The following is a 14,798-nucleotide window of genomic DNA, read 5'->3' as shown; positions in this document are numbered from 1 at the left end:
ATCATATAGATAAATTCTGGGCCCAATTTATTTAAATTGCCAAATATTAAGACTTTATTATCATTATATCATGGGTTAATGATGGGTAGCTGCTGTGGTGGTCCTTTATTTAGAGGATTTGTCTTGCTCTGGATCCACACAGCTTAAACGTACAAACCCGGGCGATACTTCATGGAATTTATTGTCTATTGTTTCTTTAGCTCTGAAGACCAAAAAAAAAAAGATATCTTACCGTGTATGATGGAATTCTCTGCTTTTCTGATGTACCATAGGTGTCTGTGCCAATGTCAAACTTATAGGTAGGAAGGAATTCAATGGTGTTCTCCTTAAACCCTACAAATATGGACCCTTGAGTTGAAAGGACAAAAAAAAAGTATTTGCATTAAATTATGTGGAACTGATGATTGTAGGACTATATAGGAATGTGGTGAACATATCCACCATCATGACAGTGATTTGTATTGATCTGTTGAGGTGTATGTGGTAATGGCTGAGGAGTGATAGAGATCTGTCTACTAGTAACTGTACCGTTGTTCTTGGCGTCATTCAGATGGTCGTGTTTGAGGAGACTGCAGAAGAGATTTTGATGTTCTGCAGAAGAGATTCCACAGTTTTTCTGTCGTATTTTAGTTGGAAATTGAGATCCCCAAACCAAAAAACTCGATCAAAGCGGCTGGTGACGTCCACTGTAGAATCAAATAAACAGATGACACAATTAGACCACATGACTGCAATAGACTCGATGAAGATAAATAGAGAAATAAATAAATCCATGGGTTCAACCACATAAGTAATACTTACAGGCATTGGAGTTTATTATTTCCGGAATAATTTGACGCAGACGGAGACCCTCGGTTATGGTCTTGTAGTCCTTGATCCTTTTTTGACTGCCCTAACAGCCAACAAAACATATGCATATTAGTAAATGAGACCTCCTGGAATTAGGACAACCACCACATTTTCATTTTCTTTGACAATATAATCTAGGTTTCTTTATCTGATCTGATCTAGGTTTCTACTTCTTAGGTTGTGTGGTCTGCAAATAGTTTTTAGTTAAATGGGAATTCCATCTAAATTCATCTTTTGACATTTCAGAAGAGGAGACTGGTGGAGTTCCATGATCTGGTTCTCAGTCGCACTGATATTTCTGGTACTCTATATCTAAGACACAATAATGTTTTTGATAGAGGATAATGAATTTCTATAGCGGTCTGTAGAGGACATTAGGCCGTTTATCCATCCACTATTACTCTCCTCTCATTACATAGAATAAGTTTGATGGATTAGAAAAAGTTTGAACAAATGGCCGAAGAACCTTTCATTTTGCACCCAAACAATAATAGTACAGATCTCTTCATATTATATAATATATTTCAGTTTATTATTAAACAGCAGCACTTTTATACACAGTAAAACTGTACATAGTCACATATTAAAATCGGACATACTTACATTTCATATGGGAATTAATAAACAGGAAAGATGTTCCAAAGACGGTGAAGGCAACACCCAAAGCTCCTTTGGTTTTTACATGGTGGAATAGCCTGGTTGTTACATGGGTGTGCTCTACCTCTGTATAAGAAACACAAGGAGAAGGGTCAGTGGTTAATAGTACCACATGCATCAATGAAACATAGATAATTTCCTCCTAAACATTATATTACACTTTGTAACTGTGGAATCAGCTCTCAGATCTCCAATACTCCATATAGTGAAGAATCTGAGAGTGGAGCTGTCAGGCGTCTAATTCTAATGACTAAATGAGATGTAAAAACACAATAGTTTATTCCTATAATCAGGACACAGAATGTAGATGTAAGAAAGTAAATCACACCTGAGCAGAACCAGATCAGTTCCCGTCTAATAAAGATGGTGAGATACAGGACTCCGAGCCCGGATGAGAGGTATAGCACGTAGTGCGAACCAAGGGTCTCCTGTAATTTTATCTCCCATTTCCGCCTACAAGAAAACACAATTACATTTATTTATATATTAATAAATGACGCCAGATTAAGATCCTCAATTTATCTGTTAAACAATCCATAGTATGGCCTCTGAGGTTAAATAGGAAAAGTAGAGAGTGATCCTACAATAAGTAGAGAAACGAGAGAGAATATAGGCTGTTGTAAGATGACTGAGAAGACTTACCTGTTTGGACATCCTATGGACATCCATGCAGTTTGGGGAATTTTGCTGTGAAGTGTTGTCCTGGTATAATTCGGGCACCCTCGCTTCCAGCAGATATGTTTGGGCCCTGCCCTTCCTGTTTCCCTAATTTTAGGGCCTTGATAAATCGCCACTTGAAACAGAAGAAATGTTCCCCTCGGGCCGGCACAACTGCATATATTTTTTTCCTGACTTATTGGAGCCATAACTAATTTTATTTTTTCATAAACGTATTGGTATGTGGGCTGATTTTTGCGGGATGAGCTGCAGTTATTATTGGTACCATTTTGGTGTACATGCAATTTTTTGATCACTTGTTATCCTTTTTTGGGGAGGCAAGGTGATCAAAAAACAGCAAATTCTGCCATAGTTTTTTTAGGTTTTTTTAATACAGCGTTCACCATGCGTTATAAATTACATGTTACCTTTATTCTGCGGGTTAGTCCGATTCCGGCGATACCTAATTTATAGAACTTTTCTATGTTTTACAACTTTTTACACAATAAAATTACTTTCACTGTTCATATTGTAAATTCATATGGTCACCGGAAGACGCAACCAAATGTCGTTCAAGAGCACAATGACATCTTATCTATGGAGACTTAACTTGTTTCCTGATGAGCTGATAGGAGATCCGTGGGGATTGTGTCACCCTAGCGGCTTCCCTGCTTAATGTGTTTGTCTCCGCTTGTAAAGAGAGTCCAAAATAAAATTTTATGGAACTGAAGTTTAACCCCTTAAGGACGCAGCCTAGTTTGGGCCTTAAGGCTCAGAGTCCATTTTTCAAATCTGACATATTTCACTTTATGTGGTAATAACATCGGAATGCTTAAACCTATGCAAGCGATTCTGAGATTGTTTTCTCGTGAGACATTGGGCTTTATGTTAGTGGTGAAATTTGGACGATATATTCAGTGTTTATTGGTGAAAAATTGCAAAATTTAGAGAAAATTTATAAAAAATAGCATTTTTCAGAATTTTAATGCATCTGCTTGTAAAACAGATGTTTATACCACTTAAAATAATTACTAGTTCACATTTCCCATATGTCTACTTTAGATTGGCATAGTTTTTTGAACATTATTTTATTTTTCTTGGACGTTACAAGGCTTAGAACATAAATTTCTCATATTGTTAAGAAAATTTCAAAAGCCTTTTTTTTTTAAGGTACCTGTTCGGTTTCGAAGTGGCTTTGAGGGGCCTGTGTATTAGAAACCCCCATAAAACACCCCATTTTGAAAACTAGACCCCTCAAAGTATTCAAAACAGCATTTAGAAAGTTTATTTAACCCTTTAGGCATTTGACAGAAATTAAAGGAAAGTGGAGGTGAAATTTGCACATTTCATTTTTCTTGCTGAATTCCAGTTGTATTCAATTTTTTTCTGTAACACAGAAGGTTTTACCAGAGAAACACTACTAAATTTGTATTGTCCAGATTCTGCAGTTTTTAGAAATGTCCCACATATGGCTTTAGTGTGCTCGTTGACTAAAACACAAGCCCCAGAAACAAAGAAGGAGCTAGTGCATTTTGAGGCCTCTTTTTTTATTAGAATATATTTTAGGCAGCATGCCAGGTTTGAAGAGGTGTTGAGGTACCAAAACAGTAGGAATCCCCCAAAAGTGACCCCATTTCGGAAACTACACCCATCAAGAAATTAATTTATGGTTGTTGTTACCATTTTGACCCCACAGTTTTTACACGGCACGTATTTGAATTGGGCTGTGAAATTCAAAAAATGAAATTTTTTCCAATAAAATTTAATTTTTCATCAAAATGTCTTATTTTCACAGGGAACAAAATACCCCATTTTGTTGCCCAATTTCTACTGAGGGCAGCAATACCCCATTTGTGGCGATAAACTGCTGTTTGGGCCCATGGGAGGCCTCAGAAGGGAAGGAGCGCTGTGTGTTCTTCGGAGTTCAGATTTTGCTGAATTGGTTTTTGGGTGCCATGTCGCATTTGCAGAGCCCCAGAGGTATCAAATCAATGAAAACCCACCAGAAGTGACCCCATTTTGGAAACTACACCCACCAAGGAATTAATTTATGGGTAATGTGAATATTTAAACCCCATAGTTTCTTCACAGAACTTATTTGAATTGGGCTGGGAATGAAAAATAATAATTTTTTTTCCAATTATATGTAGTTTTAGCTCAAAATTTCTTATTTTCACAAGAAATAAAATACTCCATTTTGTTGCCCAATTTGTCCTGAGTGCAGCAATACCCCATTTGTGGTGATAAACTGCCGTTTGGGTCCATAGGAGGGCTCAGAAGGAAAGGGGCGCTATTTGTTCTTTGGAGTCCAGATTTTGCTGGATTGGATCTCGGGTGCCATGTGGCATTTGCAGAGCCCCAGAGGTATCAAAGCAATGGACACCCACCAGAAGTGAGCCTATTTTGGAAACTACACCCCTCAAGGAATTCATTTATGGGTAATGTGACCATTTAGACCCCATAGTTTCTTCACAGAACTTATTTGAATTGGGCTGGGAATTAAAACAAAATTACTTTTTTCCCAATAATATGTAGTTTTAGCTCAAAATTTCTTATTTTCACAAGCAAAAAAAAAGGGTCAATTTTGTTGCCAAATTTGTTCTGAGTGTGGCAATATCCCATTTGTGGTGATAAACTGCCGTTTGGACCCATGGTAGGGCTCAGAAGGAATGGACCACCATTTGGCCTACTGGGGATTTTCTGGTGCGAAGTCATGTATGCAGAAGCCCCTGAGGTACCAGTACAGTTGAAACCCCCGAGAAATGACCCCGTTTTAAAACTACACCCCTTAAGGCATTCATCTAGAGGTGTAGTGAGCATTTTGACCGGAGACATACACCCCATAAACTGTAATGTGAGTTCTCACGGGTCTGGCAATACCCGACATGTGGCTGTTATCTGCTGCCTGGGCACACAGCAGGGCTCAGAAGGGAAAGATGAGGGGGATAAGCTGTGCGGAGTGCATCAGGGTAAGTAAAACTGGGGTAGATTAAAAATCAAGGGATGTATAATACATTTTAAAACACTCTTTCATACAGAGCCTTAGTTTTTCAGGAAACGTGTCACATTAATATATTGTGTTCTCCCTTACCCCCCTCTTATAGAAGACTTTGCACCTCTTTTGACTTTTTCCCTTCTTGCCAGTTTGGGGAACTTCTCCTGGAAAGTGTTGCCCTTGTACGATGCGTGTGGCCTCGCTTGCAGAAGTACTGGAAACCCCCCCCCCCCTTCCCGGTCCCTAAAAATTTGTTTCTTGATAACCACCTCTTGAAATTCCAGGAAAGTTCCCCTCTGGCCTGTACATCGACGTAGCACGTACGCATTGTATAATGCCATCTGTATGATGTGCACGGCCAGGTTCTCATACCACACCGCATGGCGCTGTAGGGCTTCAGGGCTTGATCTGACAAGTCCACCCCTCCCATGTACCTATTGTAGTCCAGGATGCAGTCTGGTTTGGGGGTCTCTGTACTGGTACCTCGTACAGGTACATGGGTACTGGTGTGGGCATGTATTGTTGTCAATACAAGGATATCTCTCTTGTCTTGTACTTGACACACAATATGTTGCTGCTGGATTGTGCCTTGCTCTCACCCCTTCTGGGTGTTTGCCAAGCAGAGTCTTAGGGAGGCCTCTCAGATTTCTTCTAGCAGTGCCGCATGCCGCAGTACTTCTGGAAGCGAGGCACTTGTAGAGTGGGATGCTGGTATAAAAATTATCCAGGTAGAGTTGGTAACCCTGGTCCAGCAGTGGGTGCACCAAATCCCAAAAATGTTTGCATTAAAAAGGGGGGGGGGAATTCTGGGGGCTGAATACTGGTGTCCTTCCCTTCATATATCCTAAATTTGTACGTATACCCTGATGCACTCTCGCACAGCTTATACATCTTCACGCCATACCTTGCCCTCTTACCCGGCAGGTACTGGCGGAATTGAAGCTTCCCTTTAAAATGTACCAAGGACACATCAATAGAAATACAATTCTCGGGGGTGTATGCTTGGGAAAACCGGGCACTGAAACGGTCTATTAGGGGTCTCCGTTTATACAAACGGTCAAAACTGGGGTCATCTCAGGGTGGGCACGGCTCATTATCAGTATAATGTAAGAAGCGAAGTATTGCCTCATTTATTTATTTTATTAGGTTCCAGTTCAGTTCTGAAGTTGCTTTGAGGGGCCCATATATTAGAAACCCCTATCAAACACCCCATTTCAGAAACTAGACCCCTCAAACTATTCACAACAGCATTTAGAAAGTTTATGAACCCTTTAGGTGTTTCACGGGAATTTAGAGCAAAGTAGAGGTGAAATTTGCATTTTTATTTTATTTTGTCAGAAAATCCTTTTTATACCATTTTTTTTTATAACAGAAAAGGTTTTACCAGAGAAACGCAACTTAATACTTATTGCCCAGATACTGCAGTTTTGACAAATATCCCACAAGTGGCCCTAATGCGGTAATGGACTGAAGCACCGGCCTCCGAAGCAAAGGAGCACCTAGTGGATTTTGAGGCCTCCTTTTTATTAGGCACTATATCCGGTTTGAAGAGGTCTTATAGTGCCAAAACAGTGGAAACACCCCAAAAGTGACCCCAATTTGGAAACTAGACCCCTTGAGGAATCCATTGTAGTTTTCTTGGGGTGCATGCGGCTTTTGGATCAGTTTTTATTCTATTTTTAGGTGGCGTGGTGACTAAAAAACAGCAATTTAACTATTGATTTTTTATTCTATTTTCTTTACAGCGTTTACCGTGCGCTATAAATGACATATTCACTTTATTCTGCGGGGCGATACGATTACGTCGATACCAGATGTTTATAGTTTTTTTTTATGTCTTATGGCGTTTGCACAATAAAATATGTTTTGTAAAAAATAATTCACTTTTTGTGTTACCTTATTCTCAGAGCCAGAACGTTTTTATTTTTCCATCAATAAAGCCGTGCGAGGACTTATTTTTTGCGTAACGAACTGTAGTTTCGATCAGGACCATTTTTAGGTACATGCGACTTTTTGATCTCTTTTTATTCCATTTTTTGGGAGGTGAAGTGACCAAACAATTGTGATTCTGGTACGGTTTATTATTATTTTATTTTACGGCGTTCACCGCGCGGGATAAATAACAAAATATTTTTGTAGTTCAGGCCGTTACGGACGCGGCGATACCAATTATGTATAGTTTATTTGTTTGTTTATATCTTTTTATTAATAATAAAGGACTGATAAGGGAAAAAGGGGGATTTTTACTTTTATTACTTTTAAAACTTTTATTTAGTAAATGCGTAGTGCAGTGTATTAGAGCAGTCAGCTACTCACTGACAGGACCCACTAGGCTTCCGTCGATGGCATAGCCGTACGCCATTGTTAGGAGTCAGGTAGCCATAGTCACCATCGCCGGCCGCTATCGTGTAGCAGGCCTGCGATGGTAGCTTAACCCCTAAAAAGCCACGTTCAGTATTGAACGCGGCTTTTAAGGGGTTAATCAGCGGTGACACAGCGATCGGTCCCTGCTGTAGGAGCTGCGGCAACTGCTGTACGAGACAGCAGCTGTCACAGCTCCTGCATGTGTCGGGAAGACGGCCGAAATGGCCGTTACTCCCGCGACTTAATATTCCGTCGCTGAGCGCGAACGGGATGGGATGGTCAGCACAACGGAATATTACGTCGCTGAGCGTTAAGGGGTTAAACAACTATCAAATATATCACTGTTTTACATCTCCTGTCACTTTTTTTCCAACATATGATCTAATCCAGTACATATGGCGGCACGTTCCATACTCTCTCTATTGTGTACATATTTTACAATGTCCTGTCGCCTACCACTGGATTAAACGCGATGTCACACAAATAGCGCTGTGAAGAGTCGGTTAAGTGAATTGTATACTCCGTGGTAAGTTGCAGCCGGGCACTGAACACACTAATAAATACCAGTCACACTTATGGATTGATGTTAAAGATTTATTTATGGTTTTTGTTGATCAAAATATAAGATGGTAAAGATGATGTTATACAAGATCCAGCAAAAACAATGGAAGATGTCACAGTATATACTGTAATGTCAGTAAGGGGTGGTAAATCTGTATTCCAGAGACACAGGAAGAGATGACATGTTCTCCTGTTCTGGGCCTGGTCTTCTGGGTGACATTGATGTCCCGGTAACCACACTGATGTCTCTTCCGTGACAGATGTAGACAATTTTAAGTCTCGCCATTGGGATACTTGTAAGATGGCGGGTTCTGCCCTTGGTTGTTATTGGCATTGATGTTGATGTTCTGTTGATATCTGCTGACTTGCTCTGGGGGAGAAGCGCACAACCCTATTAAATATTCATTATTCAGGCTGCTTAACAAATATAGAGAGGACATATCTAGAGGAACTTACCTTTCTTTCTATCAGCAACGATGGCGGCTCCTCCGGTGACAGGGAGCGCTGTTCTCGCCAGATATAACGCGGAATTGATGTTTATGCTGCAAGAGAAATATTTGCTATTAATGCTCTACTAATGTGTGTTTCTTAGCAGGCACAAAATATAGAAGGTGTTTTATTGCGGATTTTCCTATTAGATCCTGGGGGTTACACTACAAACCTTGAAGATGGTTGATCCAAGCGGTGGGTTTGATCTAAAGCTGCGCTGTTCAGGATGTTACAGGAACTTTCTGATGTTCACAAAGGTGGAATCATTGTTTTATGCACCTGAGATGGTAAATGTTCCTTAGGAGTCCTGCAAGATGCCAAGTAATGTCTAACATCCATAAGAATGTTCCTTGTATCTATCATGCTTGCTTAGAAGCTAATGCACCATAAAATACAGTTTATCCATCCATCCTAGTGGCAGGATTCTTTAAGACACTTCAAATGGGGACATTTTTTAACTTTTCTATGCCAGTTTTTTTTACGTAGAAAAGTTATAAACGGAACAAAAGTCACAATTTGCGGTAAAAATTGTGATCTGTGTAGTTTCTGCGCTTACGGCACTTTTCTAAAAAGTGGACAGAGAGCAGCTGGAGGAGCAGAGCCATCAGCGGCCGACACATTTATCATAATAACATGTATTATTAGTTATTAAGGTGTGGGCGTTTTAATAAATTAGGCACATTTTACTCCAAGTTTTTTTTATATTAAGACCGGTGTAAGAAACGTCAGTCTTAATAAATTCCCACCAATCTGTTATACTATATACATGCTTACATTTAGAAATTAAAAAAATATCTGAAAATAAGAAAATGTAACTAGAAGATAGAATTACTTATTTACAATTTCTTTATGTTGGTTGATAAAATAAATGACAGATTCAGAGGAAGACTTAAGAGATGTAAGAACATTCTCACAGCAAACATACTAGACAAGTACAATGCTCTCACCTTATGTGCTGTAAGGACATGAACAGACGCAGCTACTTTTTTTGTCCTAACCTCCTAATGCCCTTCAAATAGATCTTGCGGTCAAAGCTTCCACCAGCCAATGGGATGCTGGAATGAGAAATATACTGATGTAAGACATATGATAATGTTAGCGGGTAACCACACAATAATTGTTTAGTTTCACCTCCTATATTACTCCAGTGCTGTCACCCAGGTATACAGCCACCTGCCCCAAAGTGTGAGCTCTGCTATAAGGCCCATGTAGTAATGGCGGCTACTGAAAGGATCATACCAACGACATGGACATGACTTACTTATCTGAACCAGGTCTGAGCTTTACTTCAAAGATGCCAAAAACGGGTCGGTGGTCTGAGGTCTTCAAAACAGGGCATGAGTCGTATCTCAGGACTCGCACATCTCCCTCGTATTGGCTCTTAAACAACACCCTGTCCTGTAGAGGTCATGAAAATAACAAATATCATCAGTGCAATCATATTATCATTTATTTATAAACCTCATAGCATCATAGACTGAACATTTCGGCCTATTTTATTTAAGTAATATAAATTTTGAGACTTTCAATGAATTAAGGTTTGAAAATCTATCCATGACATCTATTGTTTCTTTAGCTCTGTAGACCTGGAAATAAGATATCTTACCGTATATGATGGAATTCTCTGCTTTTCTGATGTATCGTAGGTGTCTGTGCCAATGTCGAACTTGTATGTAGGAAGGAATTCAATGGTGTGCTCCTTAAACCCTACAAATATGGACCCTTAAGTTAAAAGAAAAAAAAACATGTCAGTATTAAAAACATGTGCAAGAGATGTAGGACTATATAAGAATGTGGTGAACATATCAACCATCATGACAGTGATTTGTATTGATCTGTTGAGGTGTATGTGGTAATGGCTGAGGAGTGATAGAGATCTGTCTACTAGTAACTGTACCGTTGTTCTTGGCTTCATTCAGATGGTCGTGTTTGAGGAGACTGGACATATCTCTTCCTTTAATGTTTTTCAGAAGAGATTCCACGTTTTTTCTGTCCTCTTTTAGTTGAAAATTGAGGTCCCCAAACCAAAAAACCCGATCAAAGCGGCTGGTGACGTCCACTGTAGAATGAAAAAAACACAGGACACAATTAGACCACGTGACTGCATTAGACTCAATGGAGATAAATAAAGGAATCGATAGGTTCAACCACATAAGTAATACTCACAGGCATTGGAGTTTATTCTTTCCGGAATAATTTGAGGCAGACGGAGACCCTCGGTGATAGTTTTATAGTCCTGGATCCTCTTGTAGACTGCCCCAACTGCCAACCAAAAATATACATATCAGTGAATATAACCCCCTGGAATTTAGGACAACCACCATATTTAAGTTTTCTCTGACAATAGGTTTCTTTATCATATATTATCTAGGTATCATATCTACTTCTTGGGCTGTGTAGTCTGAATGTTCCCTCAACAATGAATTTTCTGCAAATAGTATTTATTTGAATAGGGTTTCTATTGACATTTTTAGAAGATGAGACTGGTGGAGTTCCATGATGTGGGTCCGCACTCTGTACACCAGACACACTGATATTTCTGTTACTGTAAATCTAAGACACAATCATTTTCTTGACAGAGGATACAGTATTTCTATTAGGGTATGTGCACACAATAACGTCAGTTACGGCTGAAATTACGGAGCTGTTTTCAGGAGAAAACAGCTCCTGCATTTCAGACGTAATTGCTCGTACTCGCGTTTTGTGAGGCGTCAATTACGGACATAATTTGGAGCTGTTCTTCATTGGATTCAATGAAAAACGGCTTCAATTACGTCCCAAGAAGTGTCCTGCACTTCTTTGACGAGGCTGTTATTTGCGTCTTTTGACAGCGACGAGTTTACAGGTCGTCGGCACAGTACATCGGCAAACCCATTGAAATGAATGGGCAGATGTTTGCCGACGTATTCAAAGCTTTTTTTTTCAGACGTATTTCGAGGCGTAAAACGCCTCCAATACGTCTGAAAATAGGTCGTGTGAACCCAGCCTAACAGTCTGTAAAGGACATTAGGCCGTTAATCCTTCCACTATTACTTGTCTCTCATTACATAGAATAAGTTTGATGGATTAGAAGAAGTTTGACCAAATAAGGAAGAACCTTTCATTTTGCACCAAAACATTAATAGTACAGATCTTTTCATATCATCTCATATATTATAGTTTTTTATGAAACAGCAGCACTTTTATACACAGTAATACTGTACATAGTCATATATTAATAACAGACATACTTACATCTCATATGGGAATTAATAAACAGGAATGATGTCCCAAAGACAGTGAAGGCAACACCCAAGGCTCCTTTAGTTTTTACATGGTGGAATAGCCTGGTTGTTACATGGGTGTGCTCTACCTCTGTATAAGAAATGAAACACAAGAAGAAGGGTCAGTGGTTAATAGTACAACATGCAACAATGATACAGAGATATTTTCCTATTAAACGCTGGAAATATTACTACAACATCATTTCACACTTTGTAACTGTGGAGTAAACTCTCAGATCTCCAATACTCCACAGTGAAGAATCTGAGAGTTGGGTTCTCAGACATCTAGTTCTAATGACTAAATAAGAAGTTCCAACTAATGACTTCAATTAGGACTTATTATGTAGATGTAAGAAAGTCAATCTTACCTGAGCAGAACCAGATCAGCTCCCGTCGAATAAAGATGGTGAGATACAAGACTCCGAGCCCGGATGAGTGGTATAGCACGTAGTGCGGACCAAGGGTCTCTTGTAATTTTATCTCCCATTCCCGTCTACAAGAAGACACAATTTCAAGTTTACATATTAATAAAACACCAGATTAAAATACTCAACTCATCTATTAAACAATCAATATTATAACCTTTGGGGTTAAATAGGAAAATTAAGGAGCGATCCTATACTAAGTAGAAGGTCGAGAGAGAATTTCAATCAGCCGACCTGTAGTCCATCTGCAGACATAGACTGTTGTAGGACAACCTGAGAAGACTTACCTGTTTGGACATCCTTCCTGAACGCCAATTACATAAATGTCCTTGGTGTCATCTGATGGCAACAGCAGATCCTCTAGATTTTGTGGGAACTCCTGCTCAAAATATGAAGATATTAATAATGTATACACAGAGCACCAACCAAACTGACATCTTCTATATCACCTACAAAAAAATTATATCTGATCGAATTGGATTTTAGTCTTTATAGACTATGGCCAGGGCTGCAGTCTTAGGATCGGAGGTATTGCCATTCCAAAGACATAGATTATTAGTTTGACAGTTTGCAGTGTGTGCAGCAATAGTGATTGGCCCAAATGTTTAGCAAATTTGGGCCTAGGGTAGGATATAATATGTCTATGTGATATCCAACTGCAAACTAAAGACACATGGTTACTGACCCAATTTATCCAACTGTAGATCAGACACACTGATGGGTCACAATAGATATTGTACATTACTTCTCACCTTCCCCTCCATATTCCAGGTGGCAACGTATAATCTCAGCCGTCTATTTGGGAAACAGCGATCCAGTTCTTTAGCGCCAATCACAGCGCTGCTGCCCAAGCTCCTGATTGTGCTCTTCTTGGTGTTCTTTGAGCCAATGTCACAAGATTTGCTGTGACTTGGATCGCTGCATTTTTCAGCTGGCATATCTTTGATGATAGAAAACTTCTGGAGCGAGATGTTAGGCTCTTCCATAGTTGGTATCTCTTTCATCAGATTTCCTTTATCAGGAATCTGAGAGACATGATATTTTTTTGTTTTTCTCCAAAAGGGCATGGTTGTTTAATGCCCCGGGTGCAAAACTGTACCAATGTCCGTGGTAGAAGACCAGGCGGCAGTAAAGATTGAATTTAACTAATCGCCTCTAGTTCTCTGAAAATAGGACAAATCGCTGACCGTAAGAGCAACACAGTAAGTAACACAGTGTCAATCCAACAGCAAGATCTAGAATGACCAGAGAAAGAAATAGTTAGCGAAAAAACTCTGAGGGAACCAGCTGGGGAAATTAGTTATAAAAGCGGCATTCCAAGTACAGGATCTGGTCAATCAGAAGTGTTTGAAGATCACATTGCTTGGGGTCTTGGGGCTTGGACCACCTGTGAATGACATTGCTTGGGGTCTGGATGTTGGAACAATGTATTGGTTGTTGAATTGACACAGTATGACATTTCCGGGGTTTATGTTATTTTTATATGAGATACTAACCATAATTTAGAACCTCTGTAATTTGTTACATTATATATATATATATATATATATATATATATATATATTAATTAATTAATGAAAAATGACAATTGCTATTGAGGATACAGTATTAGTATTAAATCACTTCCCTAATATTTTTATACTAGTAATTATTAATAATAATAGTGTATTTTACATAAGTAGAGAACGTAAAATGCATAATTAGTAATTCCCTAGTAAATATTTATTATGAGAATTACTCCTATTATAAACTGAAGGGTTCCAATAATAAGTTCTCAGGGCTGCGGGTCATTCACATTCCCTTTCTTTGTGGTTGCTTTATCAATTTACCAGCAGAATACAGATGCCAATTTTTGTCTGCAAGCTGCATTCTGTCTATGGAGCAGAAGTCACAGGCCGCCATATTGCCATTTAGCAACTTCTTAGTAAATTAGTATAAGTATTCCAAATATAAACTAAACTTTAAATGGCAGACATAGCAGAATTATACCTAAGAATAAAATATTCATAAAGAAACTGATAGATGAGACGTAGCGCTGATAGAGTACTTACCGGTCACATCCAACTGATGAGTGATAGATCTGTGGCCAGCACCATAGTATATACCCATGCTCTGTGACATCACAATAGCTGTACCGGGGTCAGTTGCTTTTATGACCACACCCGTAATTTGCATATTTCAATATGGATTTATCATTATTTTTAATAGTAGTGACATCACAATACATAAACCCAAGGTACACTATGTGGCCAAAAGGATGTGGACAGCTGACCCTTTACACCATTATAAGCTTGTGGTACATCCCATTACAAAGCCATGGATGTTAGCCCAAACCATGACAAATATCCCCAGACCAGTATCAATTCCCCCCCAAATAGCTTTATATCAATTGATCAAATTTCAGAATTTAATTAAATTGTTTATAATTATTTCTGGTGAACCTACACTAATATAAGGAAATATAGTTCCCTAATATACAGTCCTCTAATATGGCCATATTGAAATTTCTCAAGTGGTATACATAATGATAATAAGGGA

The 14,798-nt window shown here is 39.0% G+C and overlaps 1 protein-coding gene across 2 annotated transcripts; it reads right to left on the bottom strand.

The window, feature by feature from the left end:
* Nucleotides 1–8,102: 8,102 nt before the first annotated feature.
* On the bottom strand, nucleotides 8,103–13,490 carry LOC142699075 (phosphatidylinositol polyphosphate 5-phosphatase type IV-like). 2 transcript variants are annotated; one of them, XM_075847985.1, is made up of 12 exons: nucleotides 13,013–13,490; nucleotides 12,548–12,639; nucleotides 12,204–12,328; nucleotides 11,807–11,926; nucleotides 10,739–10,834; nucleotides 10,470–10,631; nucleotides 10,179–10,294; nucleotides 9,834–9,970; nucleotides 9,520–9,644; nucleotides 8,745–8,879; nucleotides 8,540–8,625; nucleotides 8,103–8,453 (listed from the first exon to the last, which is right to left on the bottom strand). In XM_075847985.1, exons 1-9 carry the CDS (start codon nucleotides 13,325–13,327, stop codon nucleotides 9,584–9,586), a joined length of 1,224 nt encoding a protein of 407 aa, XP_075704100.1. In that variant the 5' UTR covers nucleotides 13,328–13,490; the 3' UTR covers nucleotides 8,103–8,453; nucleotides 8,540–8,625; nucleotides 8,745–8,879; nucleotides 9,520–9,583. The 2 variants fall into 2 exon arrangements, with proteins under 2 accessions (XP_075704100.1, XP_075704099.1); XM_075847984.1 differs by having other exon boundaries at nucleotides 9,520–9,627.
* Nucleotides 13,491–14,798: the final 1,308 nt, after the last annotated feature.

Source organism: Rhinoderma darwinii, unplaced genomic scaffold (assembly GCF_050947455.1).
Source record: "Rhinoderma darwinii isolate aRhiDar2 unplaced genomic scaffold, aRhiDar2.hap1 Scaffold_126, whole genome shotgun sequence".
Taxonomy (NCBI): Eukaryota; Metazoa; Chordata; class Amphibia; order Anura; family Rhinodermatidae; genus Rhinoderma; species Rhinoderma darwinii.
Note: the sequence above shows the minus strand (reverse complement) of the source record. Positions and strands in the feature narration are given on the sequence as shown.

What these genes read in the sequence shown, in the direction of transcription:
- LOC142699075 (XM_075847984.1), bottom strand. Translation starts at nt 13,327, where the DNA reads ATGCCCTTTTGGAGAAAAACAAAAAAATATCATGTCTCTCAGATTCCT. An exon ending in AAGAATAAACTCCAATGCCT is followed by an intron (nt 10,632 to 10,738) that starts GTGAGTATTACT and finishes TTCATTCTACAG; the next exon opens with TGGACGTCACCAGCCGCTTT. An exon ending in CTCAGACCTGGTTCAGATAA is followed by an intron (nt 9,628 to 9,833) that starts GTAAGTCATGTC and finishes TTCTCATTCCAG; the next exon opens with CATCCCATTGGCTGGTGGAA.